This window comes from Monodon monoceros, unplaced genomic scaffold (genome assembly GCF_005190385.1).
Source record: "Monodon monoceros isolate NGI ecotype Baffin Bay Population unplaced genomic scaffold, NGI_Narwhal_1 Super_Scaffold_20, whole genome shotgun sequence".
NCBI lineage: Eukaryota > Metazoa > Chordata > Mammalia > Artiodactyla > Monodontidae > Monodon > Monodon monoceros.
The window spans coordinates 103,993,625-104,014,973 of NW_021703777.1; the positions used below are offsets into that span (position 1 = coordinate 103,993,625).

The window sequence follows — 21,349 nt, forward strand, 5'->3', positions numbered from 1 at the left end:
CACGGCCTCCCAATGGCCCTCATTTTAGGGTAAGCTTTCAAAAGGGCGGGCCCTATTTCCTTCTTCTTCTCTGGCCCTCATTGTGCCCACTGGAAGCCTTAACACCTCTTCTGTTTTGGCTAGTTAATTCCCACATAATGAGTGGAAAAAGACTTCAAGTATGGAGACATCATGAAATTGTGCTTTTAAGGGTGAACTAATGATGAGGTAAAAAGCTTTCCTGTGGTAGGTTAACAATAAAAGGTATAAAAATGGCTATGTCTATTTTTATGTGCTCTATGTGCTAAGTTCTGTATGCCTTACAATCATTTTTGTCTTTACTCCTCGCACCAAGCTTGCAAAGCAGGCACTGATCAATCCTGTTTAACAGAGAAGGAAACCAAGGAAAACAATGCTTTTACTTACCTATGTAGAAGTAGATGCCCACCCACACTCATTCACTTATGCCCTTTCTTAATCATAATCCTCAAAGCCCACTAAATTCAAATAACTTCTTAGGTGCCTATTAGAGAATGTGATAAACTATATAGTTTTATACCCCATAACTAAGTCCAGTTTGCTTTTTTTCAAAAATCATGGTCATATTTAATAACAGTCTAAATTTATAATCCTAACACCAGTACTCCATTCTTCTACTTATTCATGTTAATATATTCTTGTTTTGATGTGATCCTACCCATTTAAAATGGGTACCACTCTCTCCTTATAATGGTTTTCGGGCATGTATTCAATTTACTTCTTTCCTCTGTAAGGAAAAATGGCTGTGGATCTCACACAGATGCTACTGAGTAGAATGACCTTCAGCAAGCAGAGATAAACAAGAGCTGCTTTTCATCTCCCAACCATTGATTTTCTGCAAGGCAAACCACAAAGCTGCTTTGAAGTCCAGGAGAGAAGGGAGATAAAACTGAAGGGAAGAGTGGATTTGAAATAAACTTAATCTCTGTCATCTAAGTGTAGATGGCTATTGGCAAAGCTGAAACTGCCAGATTTTATCAAGAGAGAATTTAGATTATTCTTAAAAGAGGGTATTTTAAGTTGGTAAAACTGGGTTAGGGGAAGGGTAGTATAGAAAACAAAGAGAAATCTGAAAGGATCTTGGATAAAACTTAACTTAGAAGAAATGGTTGCTTTTAATCAAACAGTAGCAAGTGTGTAATGTACAATCTGACCACTGTTCATAGTCTTCCCTTTCGTGTATATTGTATAATAGGACCACATATATGGATTGTAAGAGTAATTATTATTTGTGTCAAAATTTCTTATTTGAAAACAACATGGTAGATAAAAATTTTGGCTTGATAGTTTTACAGAACAATTAGGACATTTTTAAAAGACTTTTCCTTTTACAAAATGCTTTTCCATGAGCTTCAGCATAAGCCTGGGAGACAGGCTGGATCACTGCTATTATCCGTGTTTCATACATGAGGAACTAGAGCCTTAGAGAGCCTAAGTGAATCGCACAGGGACACACTGAGGGTCACTGGAGAGGCCAGAAGTTTCCAGGCTTTCTTACTTTTGGTCTCCTCTTCTTGTATGCTCCCTCTAATCTGTGGTTTCTTAAGGGAGAGGAAAACTCTCTTCTTTCTCCTCTTTCTAAAACATGCATAGTTTTTCTCTGGGTGGTCTTTTGACAATTTACTCTTCATGTGATAGTGTTGAGATCTTCAGACATATTTCTTATTCTCAAGGCGTCTGGAGGTTAAATCCTGACAGGAGAGATTGGGAGGCCCTGCTCTGAGGCTACGGAGGTTGGAGGTTGAGCTTCCTAAATAGTGCTACAGGAAGCGGGATTTACCATGATTCTGGTGGGCTTAAGGGTACTTAGTGTTGTGAAAGGCAAGATCCTTGAGAAAGTTCAACCCTTCTCTCAACCATGAGCACTAAACAATTGGCAGCCAACCTGAAAGCCCAGCCCACAGTTCTTCCTCATTCCAGCCTTCCAAGATCTGGTTTAAACAAAAATACACATGCTGCGTGAGGGGCAGGGCATCATGGAGGAGTTAAGGTTTTACCTGCCTTTGAGATAACTGAATCACTCATGTGCTCTCATGGGGCAACAAAAACATGACCCGGAGCCAAGATTTATCAGGTCAAGGGTCTATGTTGGGAATGACAGCCTTTAGAGCTGCCAGTGGGACCCTTTGGTAATTTTTATACAACTAATTTGTATAAAAATTTAATTTAGCATTTTGTTTAGATCCTAAAAATCATCTTTTTATTCTAGCTGGTAAGTAATAATATCCTAATAAAATTTCAATCAGGCTTTACAATAAATGCCTAGCACCTTTTTAAAAGGCTCAGTTAATGTCCTAGGCAGGACAAGGTAATTAAGAGGGCTAAATAATTGCAACAATTAATTTCCTCATTAATTTATTCTTTTTGATTTAATAGAATTAATTTAGCTGACAACAATGAACTTCAATATGAATTTTTATATTATTTCACTTAATCAAAATGGGCAGTTTTAAATTCACTTGAGTGTCATACAATTAATTATTTATAAGGCACTTAATATAGTCAGCTTCTGCTTGAGCTATTGTCATCTTACGGGATAGTTTCTGTACAAGTATGTAAAATCTTGCTTTATGTAAGTTATATAAGTCACCACTGAAATTTTAAAATAGTTGTTATATTGCTGCATAAGACTCATGTTAAAATGACATTTCCAGCATTTATGCTGAAATGAGTGGGTTAAGATGTAAATTATTTATTAAAATCATCTCCTGTAAATTATTTCATTCATTTACACATAAACACTTTAAAAAATATGTGATTTACAAGTAAACATATTTTGGAATATGTGCTTAAATGCCTAGTCAGCACATTTCATGCCCAATAAGTTTTGTAAAACATTAGTTAACCAGCAGCCAGATAAATATCTATAGGTATATTTATTTCTGAACTAGGTCTTCTGAACCAGTCCTTCTCTATTACCTGGGATGCTGTTAGACTTAATCCCATTAGGATTCATATTAGTTCATTTAATATAAAAAGTGGGAGGGCTATTTTTAAAAATTACCTTGTTACCAGGAAAACACTCATTTCATGCCTCTTTTTAGGCATCAAATGTTGGCATAAAAAAAGACTACCTGACATCAACAATAAGGCATGTTGATATGAAAAAGATTCTTGTTACAAACTAAACATAGATAAACCACAATTTAGGGGGACTATACGGTCATTGTTGTAGTAGCCCCAAAGTAGGGTTGAAAAACTTTTTAACACTGATCAGCCTCTATCAGATTAATTCAAGAAAGTACATAACTCAAACTAACCTCCTAGCTCTGAATCAATATTTTATAACTCTTTTTTTCTACACCGAGGTAAATGGGTAGATCAGTGGAAATGGATTCTTCCTGTTTCCACTAGTTGCTCAGCGTGGGCCTTCATGCCAAGGCAAATCTCAGGAAGTCCTCTGCAGAGCAGTCACGCTAGGGCAGATGGACAGGTGTGGATAACACTTCTGGGACAAGAACCTCCTCTGTAAACAGGAATCAGGCTCTGAATAAGGAGTTAAAACGGTCACACTGAGCACTGCATTAGATGCTTTATCCTGTAATCTTGTATACATAATTAACGATGATTTGTGAGTGCAGAGATTGTTTTTAATCCTCATTACCCATTAAAATAAAGATTCTCTTTCTTGGTTGTGCGTTAGTATGCAAATTCCACCCCCCCCACCCGTGTCATTTGGCCTCAATCCAGTGGTCATATTCCTCACATGCCTTTCAGGTCCTTAATGACCCTATATGGAGTCCATGGTGACGAATGCAAGGTACATGGGATTATTAATGATCTTAAAGATAATTTTAGAAAAGATATGATATCTAACAAGTAATAAATTATCAGGATTGTTTATCTTAGGCATAAAAGTAATTTTTTTTTAGGTTAGCAAGTGACCTAACTGACCTCTATTTCTTCTCTTGTATGATTAATAGACCTAGAAACTAGCTAACCACCTCGTCTCCTTGTTAGTCCCCCTCTTCGGCTTTCCACACTTGACTGGGAGGCTGATACAAGGACTTTTTTCCAATTCTTCAAGCCTGGTGCCTGGCAAAGACATAGAAGACAAAGGTTAAAGGCCAACTTTGACCCGATATACCAAGGACTTGACTGTAGACAGAAACAATGTGGTTCTCTACCAGAGATGTGTTTTCTGGATAATGCTGTCTTGAAGTTGAAGAGGTAACTTAATACATAGCAAGAGTTCCTGAGAACAGTGGTTCTCCCCTCAGATTGGGGGAATGCAGATACTTAACTGCATTTTTTTTTTTTTGAAAATCTTTACTTTTGAGTGGGTGGATATGGAAGGGGCAGTGAGAGTGGCATCTGCTAGGAGCTGATACTAAGTGGCACATCTACGAATGTCATAGAGTCAACAGTGAGTTTAATCAACATTATTTTGTGCTTCATTTTTGTATCCTATGCCTTAATATAACACAGGCCTGACCTAAATTTGACCTGTAATAGATGTGTAATGGGTTGAAATTGGTGTTCTTTCCCTTCTCTATCTGTATGTTGTGGACAGAGAAATGTGTTAAGAATCAGGAAAGCAGAATTGTAATTTTGGATATGTCTTTTACTAGCTATGTGAGTTTTACAAACTCATTTCACTGTTCTTATTGTTTGGACAATGATGCTTGTATTGGATGATCTTTAAATTCCTTTTACCTTCATGATTTATAATCTATAGATAATATAATGACCATAGGACGGTTAAAATCAGTAGTTTCCTGGTAAATATTATTGACTGGCTTTCAAAAAAATAAAAAGAAAACTGTGATTTATGATGTTTGTCTACTTCTAAATACTCCTGCTGTGGCCAAGTTTAAGCTGCCAAGGTGAGATCACTGAACGTGGAATTGGGAAGAAATGGGCATGTTCAGCTATTCCAAGCCAAGAGGAGCTAGTTCTAGCACACTATAGGCCTCAAAACAGTAAATTATTCTACCCTAAAAGACTGAAAAGTATGCTAATATAGTTGAGAAGAAATTAATGATGGTAAACAAAAAGTTTCTGGCGTTAATGAGAAAATTAACGCATGGATTGTCTTAATTTTTAATACTTTGACTAGTGACCACACTGTAACATGCTTTTGTTTTTTTTTTTCTGTACACAGGCCTCTCACTGTTGTGGCCTCTCCCGTTGCGGAGCACAGGCTCCGGAAGCGCAGGCTCAGCGGCCATGGCACACAGGCCCAGCTGCTCTGCGGCATGTGGGATCTTCCCGGACCGGGGCACGAACCCATGTCCCCTGCATCAGCAGGCGGACTCTCAACCACTGTGCCACCAGGGAAGCCCTGTAACAGTTTTTAAAAAGAATGGTAGGCCATGTAATGTTTTTCAAAAAGTCACAGATACAGGGTTTCCCTGGTGGCGCAGTGGCTAACAATCCACCTGCCAATGCAGGGGTCGCGGGTTCGAGCCCTGGTCCAGGAAGATCCCACATACCGCGGAGCAACTAAGCCCGTGCACCACAACTACTGAGCCTGCGCTCTAGAGCCCGTGAGCCACAACTACTGAGCTCGCGTGACACAGCTACTGAAGCCTGCGCGCCTAGAGCCTGTGCTCTGCAACAAGAAAAACCACTTCAATGAGAAGCCCGTGCACCACAACCAAGAGCAGCCTCCACTCGCTGCAACTAGATAAAGCCACGCGCAGCAATGAAGACCCAATGCAGCCAAAAATAAATAAATAAAATAAATTTATAGTAAAAAATAAATTTATAAAAAGTCACAGATACATGTAAAGACAGTATTAGTTTCAAAAGTTGAATCTTTTAGTATGGCAGGAAGCAATATTTAGAATCTGATCTAATGCTTTAAGTACTCTTGCTATAGCTCCAAGATTAGTCTTAAGCCAAGACAGGACAGTGTTTACATCTCCACCACACAGAGGATTAATATATATCAAGGAATGTTGGCAATACTGTACCTTGGTACCCATTCATGCATTGCTTATTGGTCACCATGAGCATTAGAACAGAATGGTATTACTGAAATGCTGCAAACAAGGCAAACTAAAAATGAGTCCTCTGAAAGGGATGAGAAAGGATATCAAAGAATGTCTATTAGACCTATTTTACTATTCTTTTTAAATTTAGCATTTCTATGTTTTGGGAAAGGGATGCAACTAGCTTAGCTTATTCTGTTGTTGGAAGTTATTTGCTCCAATTTTTAGGATTATAGAATTTTAGAGTTGGGTAGAATATTCGAGATCCTTTCTTCACTGCGTGAATTGAGATTTCCATTTATTTATGTATCATCAGGTACCAGATAAGTTTGGCACTTGAAAAATTACCTGGGTTTTTTCTATTCATATAAAATATCTAAGCTAGAGATTCAATTCAGTTTTACGTTTATCAAGCATCTCCAGTGTACTGGGTTGCTGAAGATAACAAGAGGTATAAATTATGGACTGTGACTTTAAAGGGAGCTCATATTTTAAAAATAGGGGTTCCAAATGTGAACAGATAATTGCAAAATGATGGAATAAGTCTGTTATTAGAAGTATGAATGGAATGCTTTGATAGACTTGAGGCTCTTAATGCAGTACGGGGAAGTCAGAGAAGACTGGAGAATATGCTACTGGTGCTGGATTATGAAGCATTTATAAATGTTTGTGTGTGTGTCTATGGGGCTGGTGGTGGTAGCAAGGGCATTCCAGGCAGAGGGAAGAGACTGCTGATGCCAGAAACAAACAGTGTTGACAGTGACGGTGTAGGAGTCAATAATATATTAAAAAGGACCTCTACAAAGGTTTAATTCAACAAATAGGTGTTGAGGTCAACTTTGTTGAAATCACCTGCCATCGAATAACATGCCCTTCATGTAGACATGGCAGTGATTATATGCTCTTTCTTATTTTACTGTTGAGAATATTACATATTATTCGTAATTTCAATGTTTAAAAAAGCTTCCATTTTTTTCAAAATAAGCCTAAACGTATCAAGTTTTAAGAAAGACCAATTGCAAAATTGTGATGGAGGTTGGCTACTATTATCTGCTCCCACAGCTCTCCTCACAACACGCAGGTCTTCACCCTCTCTCATTACCTACCACCCCATTCAGTTCAAATCTCTGCTGCTCCATCTTTCTCTGCTTTCTCAGGAAGGCAAAGTGAAGACTCAGAACCATTCCTTCCAAAAGATCATCAGTGCTGCGCTATGATTATGAAGTCAAATAAGTCATCAAAGATTGAAGGAAAGGGCAGGAGGACTTATTTTCCTAACCAGGGTGGATAATGGCCCAAAAATGATGTTAGAGAAATCACGGTAAAATTTTCTTTTCTCATTAATTCTCACATTTTTACTTTGTATATTATGTAAAGATCACAGAATTATGTAACCACTGATTGTGTCAGAGTCTTATAAGTAGTAGGTATTCAAAATGTATTTGGTGAATGACTGAATATAACTTAATTGAGCAAAACAAACAAAATAACACGGCTGCTGGGATAACTTGATAGCCACGTGCAAGAATGAAGTTGGATACTTACCTCACTCCATATACAAAAATTAAATTAAAGACCTTGGGAGGGGTCAATGGGGAACGACTGCTAATAGGTACAGGATTTCTTTTTTGGGTTTTGAAAATGTTCTGAAATTAGATAGTAGTGATGATTGCACAGTGTTGTGAATCTACTAAAAAACATGAATTGTATATTTTAAAAGGGTGAATTTTAAGGTATATCATTATATCTGAATAAAAAAATAGATTACCAAAACACCCAAAACAAACAGCAACAATAAAACCATAGTTAAGAAAGTTTCATTGAGGCTGTCATTGAAATGTTCTACCTAGGTAGTCCTAACATTGAAGAAGAATATAAGTTAAAGATGAAAGAACATGTTTTAGTTAAAACAAAATTGAAAATAGTAAAAAAGATGTACTGTATTTTAATAATGCTAAGATGCATATTTTTTTCACATTTCTGAAATGGAAATGAATCTTATAATTGCTGGTGTGTCAGTTTATTTGGCTGCTTTTTTTTCTTTCTTCATGGTACATAAAATTGTGATATATCTTAGCTTCAGTGAAATGCTTAATTTTTTGAATAATGTGACAGAGGCTGCCAGTTGTCCCTCAATGTTTTCTCCTCTTCTCACACAGTAATAAAATTTTTTAACTGGGTAAATGGCTGCCCAGCCAAAATTGTATTCCAGATTTTCTTGACAGCTAGTTGTGGCCACATGTGTAAGTTCTGGTGAGTGGTAAGTACGCAGAAGTAATATATGCACCTTCTGGTTTGTGCCCTTAAAGAGAAGGAGCGTGCCCTCCCTTCTCTCCTTCTCTTCTTTTTTTCCTCCCTCCCTACTTTTTCCTTCTCTCTCTTTTTTTTCCCTCCCTCCTCCTTCATTCCTTTCCTTCTAAATTGTAGATATGATGGTGGGAGCTAACGGCCATCTTGATCTATGAGATAGAAACTAAGTGTTGAGGGTGGTAAAGAATGAGAACAGACACCTGAGTACTTAATGCTAATGAAACCAATATACTAGCCCTAGATTGACTATGCAGACTTTTATGTGAGAGACAAATAAAGTTCTAGCTTGTCTAAGTCACTCTTATTTTGGGTGTCTCAGCTACAGGAGCTGAAAAATATTCTATATAATATGAATGGTTTCTGACTTTCATTTTTCTTGAAGTAAACTGTTATTACTTTCTCCAAAGGGTTAAATTCTGCTCCCTCTAAACACACACACACACACACACACACACACACATATATCTGGGCCCAAAATGAGTTACCAAATATAGCATTTACTTATAAGGAATGTATTGTGAATAGCTTTTCAGTTTTCATTATCACGGAAGGATGATTTCAGCTCACATTCAGTCTATATTTCTAAAGAATACCTTTGTTAGGACTGTCTGTTCAATGCAATGGAAGACAGCCTTTTCAGTGTAACTGAGACTTCTTGATAAAGCTAAATGTGCCTCGTCGGTTGAATTCTTCTGGCTTTGCGTTGGTGTGGTAAAAATACATGATCGGATTTCATTGTTAAGAAAATTCTTTCAGCAATACATGTACAGTCAAGTTTGTTGCCTGGATAGCTGAACATTTCGGTCATGAGATTAAAAAAAAAAATGTCTCATGACAAAACTTGAAATGGAAATGTAACCATCTGGAAGTCTAGTTCTGCCTTAGAGTGGCAAGGCTGTGAAGAGCTGTGCTGCTGGGGGTGATGCCACTCTGTCCTTTTGACAGCCATACTCTTGTTCTTCATATTTGAGGAGATGGGACAGTGAGGAGGCCTGTTGGCTTGAGCTTATTAATGCCACCATCTAGAATACAGATTCTTGGATATTTCATCTTCACAAGATGAGCTGCAAACTGCAAAAAAAAAAGGGACAAATTTATAAAGGATACACAAAATTGATATATCTCCAATCCCGTTTTTTTCTCAAGCTGTGATAGACAAATGATAATGATGATGTTATTACTGCTGTCACTGTTCTATCAATGAATCATTAATTTAGTTTTTAATATAAATTAAATCCCTCTTTTCAAACGTATTTATGCTATGGGATAAATGTCTCTCTTTAATTCTCTTGTAAACTTGTTTGAATAGGCAATAAATATACTTGGTAAACAATTCAAACAATATAAAAGGGTATACCGTGAGACTACGCAGGTAAATTCCTCCTACCTCTGTTCTCAGTCTCCCTCTCCAGAGAACATTAATATCCTTATTTTTCATACATCCTTCTAGTGAGAGTCAAAACATTCTCAAATCTATATTTATGAACAATTTTTACAGTATTTTCATCATATTAGTTATTGCAATTACATGCACAATATCCCAGAGAAGGCCCATGAACTGGTTCTAACATGTTTTCAGAGCAACTTCAATGAACAGTTTGAGACCATAAATTTGGAATAAATTTGAAGGACTGCTCCAAGAAGTCTTCTAGATGCCTAGCAAAGCAGGGCTTTGAAAATTTACCAAGACATACACATTTCTCTCTGACTTGCCCATGTCTACCTATCCAGGATCATTGATTATCTTTCTCTACTCCTTGTACTTTACGATGAAGCAGTCCTGGACTGTAATCAATCCCCTGACAGATGGGATCACTTTAGGATTCAGAGTCTTTTTTGGTTGTGCACTGTCTGTTGGAAACATGCTCCATTTCCCACCAACTCCTGGTCCCCTGCTTTAGTTTCTCTTCACAAGCAACCCCCCACTCCGACCTGCCTAATTTCTACTTACTTCCTTACTCAGGCAATTCCTTGTTTAGGAGCTAAGTTTCCATTAGGGGGTCCTCTTTTCAGGCCCCCAGATTTTTTGTGCAAACCTCTACCTTTGGCTTACCACATTTATTTAAATTGCCCATTAAAGAGCTTGCTTCCTCTAGCAAAATGTAAACTCCTCTAGGACAGTGAGTGTTGTTACTTTTTTTTTTTTTAAACATCTTTATTGGAGTATAATTGCTTTACAATGTTGTGTTAGTTTCTGCTGTATAACAAAGTGAATCAGCTATACGCATACGTATATCCCCATATCCCCTCCCTCTTGCGTCTCCCTCCCACCCTCCCTATCCCACCCTTCTAGGTGGTCACAAAGCACCGAGCTGATCTCCCTGTGCTATGTGGCTGCTTCCCACTAGCTATCTATTTTACATTTGGTAGTGTATATTTCTCCATGCCACTCTCACTTTGTCCCAGCTTACCCTTCCCCCTCCCTGTGTCCTCAACTCCATTCTCTACATCTGCATCTTTATTCCTGTCCTGCCCCTAGGTTCATCAGAATCATTTTTTTTTTTTTTTTAGATTCCATATAAATGTGTTAGCATACCGTATCCGCTTTTCTCTTTCTGACTTACTTCACTCTGTATGACAGACTCTAGGTCCAGCCACCTCACTACAAATAACTCAATTTCATTTCTTTTTATAGCTGAGTAATATTGCATTGTATAAACGTGCCACATCTTCTTTATCCAGTCATCTGTCAATGGACACTTAGGTTGCTTCCATGTCCTGGCTATTGTAAACAGAGCTGCAATGAACATTGTGGTACATGACTCTTTTGAATTATGGTTTTCTCAGGGTATATGCCCAGTAGTGGGATTGCTGGATCATATGGTAGTTCTATTTTTAGTTTTTTAAGGAACCTCCATACTGTTCTCCATAGTGGCTGTTATCAGTTTACATTCCCACCAACAGTGCAAGAGGGTTCCCTTTTCTACACACCCTCTCCAGCATTTATTGTTTGTAGAATTTTTTTTTTTTTTTTGCGGTACGCGGGCCTCTCACTCTTGTGGCCTCTCCCGGTGCAGAGCACAGGCTCCGGACACGCAGGCTCAGCGGCCATGGCTCACGGGCCTAGCCGCTCTGCAGCATGTGGGATCTTCCCGGACCGGGGCACGAACCCGTGTCCCCTGCATCAGCAGGCGGACTCTCAACCACTGTGCCACCAGGGAAGCCCTGTTTGTAGATTTTTTGATGATGGCCATTCTGACCGGTGGGAAGTGATACCTCATTGTAGTTTTGATTTGCATTCCTCTAATGATTAGTGATGTTGAGCATTCTTTCATGTGTTTGTTGGCAATCTGTATAACTTCTTTGGAGAAATGTCTATTTAGGTCTTCTGCCCACTTTTGGACTGGGTTGTTTGTTTTTTTGAGATTGAGCTTCAAGAGCTGCTTATATATTTTGGAGATTAATCCTTTGTCAGTTGCTCCATTTGCAAATATTTTCTCCCATTCTGAGGGTTGCCTTTTCGTCTTGTTCATGGTTTGTTTTGCTGTGCAAAAGCTTTTAAGCGTCATTAGGTCCCATTTGTTTATTTTTGTTTTAATTTCCATTTCTCTAGGAGGTGGGTCAAAAAGGATCTTGTTGTGATTTATGTCACAGAGTGTTCTGCCTATGTTTTCCTCTAAGAGTTTGATAGTGTCTGGCCTTACATTTAGGTCTTTAATCCATTTTGAGTTTATTTTTGTGTATGGTGTTAGGAAGTGTTCTAATTTCATTCTTTTATATGTAGCTGTCCAGTTTTCCCAGCACCACTTATTGAAGAGGCTGTCTTTCCTCCATTGTATACCCTTGCCTCCTTTATCAAAGATAAGGTGACCATATGTGCGTGGGTTTATCTCTAGGCTTTCTATCCTGCTCCATTGATCTATATTTCTGTTTTTGTGCCAGTACCATACTGTCTTGATTACTGTAGCTCTGTAGTATAGTCTGAAGTCAGGGAGCCTGATTCCTCCAGCTCCATTTTTCTTCCTCAAGATTGCTTTGGCTATTCGGGGTCTTTTGTGTTTCCATACAAATTGTGAAATTTTTTGTTCTAGTTCTGTGAAAAATGCCATTGGTAGTTTGATAGGGATTGCATAGAATCTGTAGATTGCTTTGGGTAGTATAGTCCCTAATGCCTGGCACATGGCAGGGGCTCAATATATGCCTATTGGTCTCAACTAAACTATGGTAAAGGACAAATACCCAAGGGCAAAAGGGTAAGAAGCAGAGGTAAAGTAAAGAAAGTTTTCTTTAGCTCTCTGGCCATTCTCTGTCTATAGGTGGTGTCCTATTCCTCTCCCTTGGATGTTTGTGTCCTCACGTTTTTCTCATTTACTTTATCATAACCTGATCTCAGATCCTTCAAGAAAAATGACTAGTACCTGCTCACAGTGCTACTGCCTCTTGGAAGTATTTGAAGCTTAATATTGGTGAAGTCTCAAGCGAGCAGTCTAGACTTTATAGGTTCAAAAGAATCAGCTGAGTTGTTTGGTCAGGATAACTTCAAGGCGTCACTCAGAGATTCTGTTTATTGGGCTGCGGCTCAGGAATGTGTTTTTTGTTTTTGTTTTTATTTTTCAACAAACACCATTAGATGATTCTAACGCAGGTCTGTGGACAATATTTTGAAAAATACTATCTTAAGCCCAAGGATAAGGATATCAGTAAGTAGGTGAAATACTGGGTTGGCCAAAAAGTTCATTCGGTCTTTTTCCATAAGATGGCTCTAGTAGAACTTAGTTGCTTTTAATGTCACTTGAAACAATTTTGTTAGACTGTACTGTGACAGCTGTCATAGAAGCGTGCATTTAAAAAAAAAGCTTATCAAAACTGGTGAATTTTTGTGTAGCCATTTTAATATTGAAGATGGAAGAAAAAAGCAACATTTTCGGCATATTATGCTTTATTATTTCAAGAAAGGTTAAAAACGCAACTGAAACGCAAAAAAAGATTTGTGCAGCATATGGAGAAGATGCTGTGACTGATCGAATGTGTCAAAAGTGGTTTGCGAAGTTTCGTGCTGGAGATTTCTCACTGGACAATTCTCCACGGTTGGGTAGACAGGTTGAAGTTGATAGCGATCAAATCGAGGCATTAATTGAGAACACTGAGCATTATACCATGACGGAGATAGCCGACATACTCAAAATATCCAAATCAAGCGCTGAAAAGCATCTGCACCAGCTTGGTTATGTGAATCGCTTTGATGTTTAGGTTCTACATAAGTTAAGTGAAAAAAACCTTCTTGACCATATTTCCGCATGCGATTCTCTGCTGAAACGTAATGAAAATGTTCTGTTTTTAAAACAAACTGTGATGGGTGATGAAAAGTGGATACTGCACAATAACGTGGAATGGAAGAGATCGTGGGGCAAGCGAAATGAACCACACCAACCACCACCAACCACACCAAAGGCCGGTCTTCATCCAAAGAAGGTGATGTTGTATATATGGTGGGATTGGAAGGGAGTCCTCTATTATGAGCTCCTTCCAGGAAACCAAACGATTAATTCCAACAAGTACTGCTCCCAACTAGACCAACTGAAAGCAGCACTCAACGAAAAGCATCCAGAACTAGTCAACAGAAAATGCATAATCTTCCATCAGGATAATGCAAGACTGCGTTTCTTTTATTTGCCTTCACCAATTTCCAGCTCAGCAGCAGCCTACTGCTACTAAATGTAGCCTACTGCTACATTTATTTCGGTCTTTACAAAATTCTCTTAACGGAAAAAATTTCAATTCCCTGGAAGACTGTAAAAGGCACCTGGACCAGTTCTTTGCTCAAAAAGATGAAAAGTTTTGGGACGATGGAATTATAAAGTTGCCTGAAAAATGGCAGAAGGTAGTGGAACAAAATGGTGAATATGTTGTTCAATAAAGTTCCTGGTGAAAATGAAAAATTTTTCTTTTATTTTTACGTATAAACCGAAGGAACTTTTTGGCCAAACCATAGATGTTGTTGGACTCAGATCTTCGCAATTTTCAAAACAACTAACAGAAAACGAACTCAGTACTGCTGACCCCACTTAACTTTTCCACAATTCTCTGCAATGCCTTAAGAGAGATTCAAATGCTGTTCATGTTTTAGAGCATAAGCTCTTTTAGAGCCACTGAGGATATCCTTAATAGTAATTAATGTTGAAGAGAAATAGTGTACTGTATTTCAAAAGGTATCAAGTGAGCTCGAGTGCAAAGTGAGCTGATCGTCATCCTGTGCTTCTTGCTTATTTCTCTTTCAACCAGTCCTTAAGAACAGAGGCACCGGATTCACCTGTCCCAAGTCACATGTGCAGGCAGCACAGTCTCTGGTACTACATGATTACTGAAATATCTTGGCTTCATTCTCCCACACGCAGCAAGACAATTACCATTTAGGTCGAAATTCTAAGATAAACATATCATTACTCAAAAGGGCTTGTGGATAAGCAGTCTTAGCGTTCAGTACTTTCAAAACACTACAGAAGTCAGAAAATGAGTAAGAAAGGACTTACTGTACATTTACCTAATCTCTCTTAGACTATGCTGTAGAGCTGGAAAGAGCTCCCACTGTTATTTTAAGGAGGGACATAACAAGTAGGCTGCTACTGAGCTGGAAAATGGTGAAGGCAAAGCAGGCAGAACAGAGCATTTTAGAACAATCAGGCTGCTGCGATGTGGGAGGTCTAAGAAGAAAAGCAGAAATGGAGTACAAGGAGATGGCAAATGTTCAGGTGCCTTGAAATGAAGCAAGCCTGTGCCTAAGTAAAGAAAAAGAGCAAGTGTTGAATTTTCAGGTTAAGATTATGAGTTCTGCTCCTCCAGTCCTCTGCTTGTGGTTCCAATTATCCATGTTACATATGGGCCCCTAACAGTGAAGCCACGACAGCATCTTTCCACTCCTACCATGGAAAGAGCTCTTCTCCATCTATTCATTCATTTGTTCATTCACTTATCAATCAAACATTTCACTGAATTCCTACTAAGTACCAGGCACGGTTTCAGTTTTTGCAGTGCTTACAGTTCAGTGGAGGAGACGGCAGCAAAAAATATTAAGCAGTATGGCTATTACAAAATCAAAAGTTCAAGGTACTCCTGAATTTAACAGGGGTTAGGGGGCTGTTGCCCTCTCCCCATTCCTCTTTCATTAGTAATACCTGGAGGGAATGAGAACCCAGAAGTGATGGTCACTGTCGTTACACTGATCAGGTAGCGCTCTCTGAGTCTATAGCTTGACAGGTTAGGGAGGAAAGAAAGGGCTATGAATCCACTGTGTGAAAAAAGCCATGTCACTTATGGAGAAGATATATGGTGGAACAGAGGAGAACCAGGCACACAGAGTTCAGGGTTTCATCCATCTTTTACTTTCCATCTGGAATTGGCAGCTTTACTGAGTGAATAGACAGGGTACTGGACTTTGGTGATGAAGCGTCTGGTGTAGACTACAACTGCAGCTTTGGGAGAGGCCTGACTTCAAACAGAAATCATAAACCTAGACTTACTGAATGACATCCTTGGTGGAAGTGGCAAGATATCATACTGGACCAGTGTTATGAAGCCATCAGAATCATCTAGGTGCTTTCAGTAAAACACTGATACCCAGGCCCACTTCACACCAGTAAGAAGTAGAGTTTCTTGGGATGAAGCACCAGCAACAAATTTGTTTCTTTTCACCTATAATTCTAGGTGACTCTATTGTGTAGCCAGATTGAGGATTGCTTTATTACATAATGAGATTCATTTGCTGGTCAGGTTGGTCTGGGACTTCAAACTGTAATTTTTATAAGTATAGTACTGTGTGGAGAGCAAGTCACTTTGCACTAAAAGAGGCTGCCATGTTGTGGGGCTGGAATTTGTAAGACCAAGTCCTGCCTGGAGACAATGGGACTCCTCAAACTGCACAACCAGTTGAGATCTAGCAGGCAACATCCTACGTGGAGCTGGCAGAATCTGGTATTTGCTGGGATAGAATTTTGGGAATCACAGACTGCAGGGGCAGCTGCATTTCTTGTGGGAAGTACTCCCATTTGGAGAGGGCAAAGCTCTGGCATTTTTGTCATTCCTCTGGTTAGTGGGATCTGGTGCTGGTGCTCATTTCTAGGGCTTGCGTAGGCACCCCTCAAATCATCACTGTCTGAAAGTGGCAGGCTCTTGTGGGTGCCACTCCATCTTGTTTTCTCTCTTTATCTTGCATCTGAGCTTGGACTAAGAGGCTGGCATGTTTGTTTAGAGGAAGTCAAGTTCTACTGTAGCAGGAGAATGAGTGGAGGAAAGGGATTTTTGAACTGCCACAGAGTAGTGCATGTTAACTAAGGTCAAGAAATTAAAGCTGAGAACAGGTAAGATTTGTGAGGGGCACAGACCAGGATCATGTTGCTTCTCACTGGGTATCCTAGGACACAGTTTTGGGTGGAACGTACAGTAGCAGCAGGAAGCTAAGAAAACTGGGCTCCTCAAGATTCTGCAAGGAGCACACTGCCGACAATTAAGCACATTGCAAACAATTAATTGGCCTTGTGAGTTTTAAGTTCATATTGGGGACTGGACAATGGGCATGAATTGACCAACTCCCTGGTGAAGCTCAAGCTGAGAAGTCTCTCTCTTCCATTTATTTGTCCATTCCTTTCCCTGACAAATAATGCTAAATTTGGGGTAATATTTCAAAAGTGAAATATCACTTTTGGTTGGGTATGAAACTGAATAAGGGAACTGGCAATTAACCTGTAATGAGCAACTGTAGCAATTTCATTTTCTTGGTTTTATGGATGTGAAACTGATGCTGTGCTAGTTTTATGTGTCCTCTTGATCCTCTGGAATGCTGAAAATAAGGTGCACATTTAATATTTCTGGCACCGTGTGGTTGGAGCTAGGCTGACACTTTATGCATATTATGTACCTATTTCTAAGAGTTTGGCTGGACAACTCAGATAAACATATTTGAGATGAGAAGTAAGATATGGGGTGATTTCTCCATCTGGAGTACAGTGTGGCCTTAAATATAACTCAAGGCCTGTCTTGTCCTGATTACTTAAGAGATTTCTGGAGTCATTAATAAATGTCTTGATCATTTTAACTGCCCAACTCAGTGATCCCAATTAGAAACATAAGAGGTGTGACAAGGATTCGCAGGAAAGAGGTAGAAATGATTTAACTAATACTCCACTGATCTCTTCCCTCAATTATACAATAATTTTAAAATGTCATTTTTTGTTTTGTTCCTTATTATGTTCCTCCCATAACTGAGAAAAGTATTCTGTCTCCTGCTAGTTTTCTGTACCCAGATATTTTATAACTAACACACTGACATTTATTTTCTTAAGAGTACTACATATGTTTATTTTTATAAATAAACTACATAAGAAAACCCTTGCACTTTGTTGGTGGGAATGTAAATTGCTGCAGCCATTATGGAAAACAGTATGGACATTCCTCCAAAAACTAAAAACAGAATTACCATATGACCCAGAAATCCCACTTCTGGGAATGTATCCAAAGGAAATGAAATCTGGATCTTGAAGAGGCATCTGCATTCCCATGTTCATTGCAGCACTATTTACAATAGCCAAGATATAGAAACAACCTACATGTACCCCTGTGTTCGTAGCAGCACTATTCACAATAGCCAAGACATGGAAACAACCTAAATGTCCATCAATGGATGAATAGATAAAGAAGATGTGGTATATATATACAATGGAATACTACTCAGCCATAAAAAGGAACAAAATAACACCATTTGCAGCAACATAGAAGCAACTACAGATTATCATACTAAGTGAAGAAAGTCAGAAAGAGAAAGAAAAATATCATATATCACTTACATGTGGAATCTAAAATACGACACAAATGAACCTATCTATGAAACAGAATCACAAACATAGAAAACAGACTGGTGGTTGCCAAGGGGGAGGGGTTTGGGACAGGGATGGACTGGGAGGTTGGCGTTAGTAGATGTAAGCTTTTCTATATAGAATGGATAAACAACAAGGTCCTACTATACAGCATAGAGAACTATACTCAATATCCTATGATAAACCATAATGGAAAAAAATATTTAAAAAAAAGAATGTAGGGTTTCCCTGGTGGCACAGTGGTTGAGAGTCTGCCTGCCGATGCAGGGGACACGGGTTCGTGCCCCGGTCCGGGAAGATCCCATATGCCGTGGAGCGGCTAGGCCTGTGAGCCATGGCCGCTAAGCCTGCGCGTCCGGAGCCTGTGCTCCGCAACGGGAGAGGCCACAACAGTGAGAGGCCCGTGTACAGCAAAAAAAAAAAAAAAAAAAGAATGTATACATATGTTTAACTGAATCACTTTGCTGTACAGCAGTAATTAACACAACATTGTAAATCAACTATACTTCAATTAAAAAAAAAAGAAACAACCTAAATGTGCACTGACAGGTAATGGATGAAGAAAATGTTGTGTATATATACAATGGATTATTAGTCAACCTTGAAAAAGGAAATCCTGCCATTTGTGATACATGGGTGAACCTGGAGGACATACGCTAAGTGAAATAAGCCACAGACATAAAAACAAATATGTATGATTTCACTTACATGTGGAATCAGAAATAGTCAAGTTCATAGAAGCAGGGGTAGAATGGTGGTTGCCAGGGGTGAAGGGGTCAATGGGAGGACATGAGCAGATGTTGGTCAAAGGGTACAAAGTTTCAGTTGTGCAAGATGAATAAGTTCTGGAGATCTAATGCACAGCATGGTGACTAGTTACTATATATAGCAAGTATAACAATGCCTCATTGTATACTTGAAATTTGCTAAGAAAAAAAAAATGGTGAAGTGATGGATATGTTAATTGGCTTGATTTTGGTGATCATTTCATAATGTATACATATATAAAAACATCAAGATGTATACTTTTAATATATACAATTCTTCTGTATCAATTATACCTCATTAACAGCGAAAAAAAAAGGAGTGCTATAAAAGGTGTGAAATCAGTTTTCACAGTGTTAACATCTAATAACAATTAGGCAGTGGCTACCTTACTTTCTTATTTCACTCACAGAAGTAAAATCAGCTGGAAGGCAAAACCAAGAAGGTGAACACAAGGCCAATAATCATCTTACACCTTACCAAAGGCACTTGTGACAAGTAAGGAGCAAAACAGGTAATTCCAGGGTATTACTCTAGCATGTTATATACTGGAATATGGTTAATTATGCAGTAAGAAAAAAAATGGGAGAGTTTACAAAAACAGACATTATGTGGTCTAAGCGTTCTGGTCCATGTTTATTTGAGAGATAACTATCCTAATGGTGTCTGGGATATTCAGAATCCATGCTATGGTGTATATTAGTCTTCTGTTCTTGGAACTAATCTTTGGGGATTAGGAAATGGGATAGTGTAAAGATTTCATCTTAAAAAACATTTTTTATAGTTTGTGTTATATAAGGGGACATATACATAATTGTAGCGCACTAACTCAATGTGTTTAAAATTTAAAAGACATTTTAAAAAAGTCTTTGAAAGTTATCAATATAAAAAACATTTATACAAAAAAGTAATGATGAAGTTTATAAATATAGAAATAATAAACTTTGTGTGACAATTTTAATATAGAAGGCCACAGAGTAGTCAGATCAGAGACCATGTCCTCAGTCCATTTCCACAGTTAAGGAACTGAAGTAGATGAAGAATATGAAGATAACGCAGTGAAAGTTTCACTTTCTATTCTTGGCCTCCATGCTTGTTTTTTAGTAAGTTGCAGTGCTATTCTCTCAATGAGTTCGGTAATTTTTAGTGGTATGTGGGCCACTCAAGGGGTATATGAGAAAAAGAGAAGTTAATATTTTCATGTGCAATTATAAAGTTCTCATCTTTGTCTCTTCTATTTTACCATCTTATATATAATTCTAACAAAATCCCATGAGGAGTAAAGGAAAGGAAAATAATTTTAATGTTTTAAAGTATACACTTTAAATAGAAACAGCAAGGAAAATAAATATTTCCCAAAGTCACATGATGTCAGCATAAGTCAATGCAACTTCTGCTCCATTGTTTGCTTTGTTTACATCGCAATAACAGATATTTTTTTCCTCACATGTCCAAATGATATTTTCCTTTCCTTTCTCTTCCATTTTCCTTTGATCTCTTGTTTCTTTGTTGATCTCCTCTACCAATCACTGGCACTAAAGCAAATTTTTCTTATTTATAAGCTATTTTGTAATGGAGACAATGGACTTTTACAATTTTTTGAAACAAATGTAAGTTGTATCTTTTAATGGTCTTTCGACAATCTCTTGTTCAGGTTATCACCTGGAATTTGTTTCCTTTCCTAAAATAATACATTTATAAGTTTTTAAATTTAGTTATGGTAAAGAAAAACCCTACATCTTTTTTTAAAATTAATTTTTACTGGAGTATAGTTGCTTTACAATGTTGTGTTAGTTTCTGCTGTACAGCAAAGTGAATCAGCTATACGTATACAAATATCCCCTCTTTTTTGGATTTCCTTCCCATTTAGGTCACCACAGAGCATTGAGTAGAGTTCCCTGTGCTATGCAGTAGGTTTTCATTAGTTATCTATTTTATACATAGTAGTGTATATATGCCAAATCCTATCTCCCAATTCATCCCACCCCCTCCTTCCTCCCTTAGTATCCATACGTTTAAGAAAAACCCTACATCTTTTTGTTCTGTATTGTAGAATACTAACTGTTTATAAGTGGAAGGATTCTATAGATACCCATCTAGTTTTAAATCCCCTTTGAATTCCAGTCTGAACTTCTAAATGCTTGACTGACATTTTTTATACTGATGTCCCATTAGCACCTCAAACACAGTATGTCCAAAATTCATTACATTCTCTCCAAATTTACTTTATTTTTCTCTTTCTTATCTCTGTTAAAGGTATCAGCAACTTCCCCCCAAAACCAAAGCTGGAAACTTTAAGGTGATCTTTGAGTTAAAAAAAAAAAAGTCCTTTGGCTCTATATTATTCAGTTAGACACAAAGCTGTGTTAGTTCTGTGATTTGTCTTGGATCCATTTCCTCTTTTTCCATTCCTCTGCTCCTACTCCATTTTAGACCCCAATTACTCTTGAATTCGCTCCTAAGTAGTTCTTGCATTTTTAGTTTTTCCCTTTCCCTTTTACCTAGCACTCTGTG

At 38.2% G+C, this 21,349-nt stretch overlaps 1 protein-coding gene across 1 annotated transcript in view; it reads right to left on the minus strand.

Moving 5' to 3' along the window:
- Positions 1-8,321: 8,321 nt before the first annotated feature.
- TBCK (TBC1 domain containing kinase) overlaps positions 8,322-21,349 on the minus strand; it is a 228,335-nt gene continuing 215,307 nt past the window's right edge. Inside the window, exon 26 of the mRNA XM_029235214.1 lies at positions 8,322-9,335. Within this exon, the coding sequence (XP_029091047.1) occupies positions 9,225-9,335 (111 nt within the window). The 3' untranslated portion in view covers positions 8,322-9,224. The remainder of the gene's footprint in view (positions 9,336-21,349) is intronic.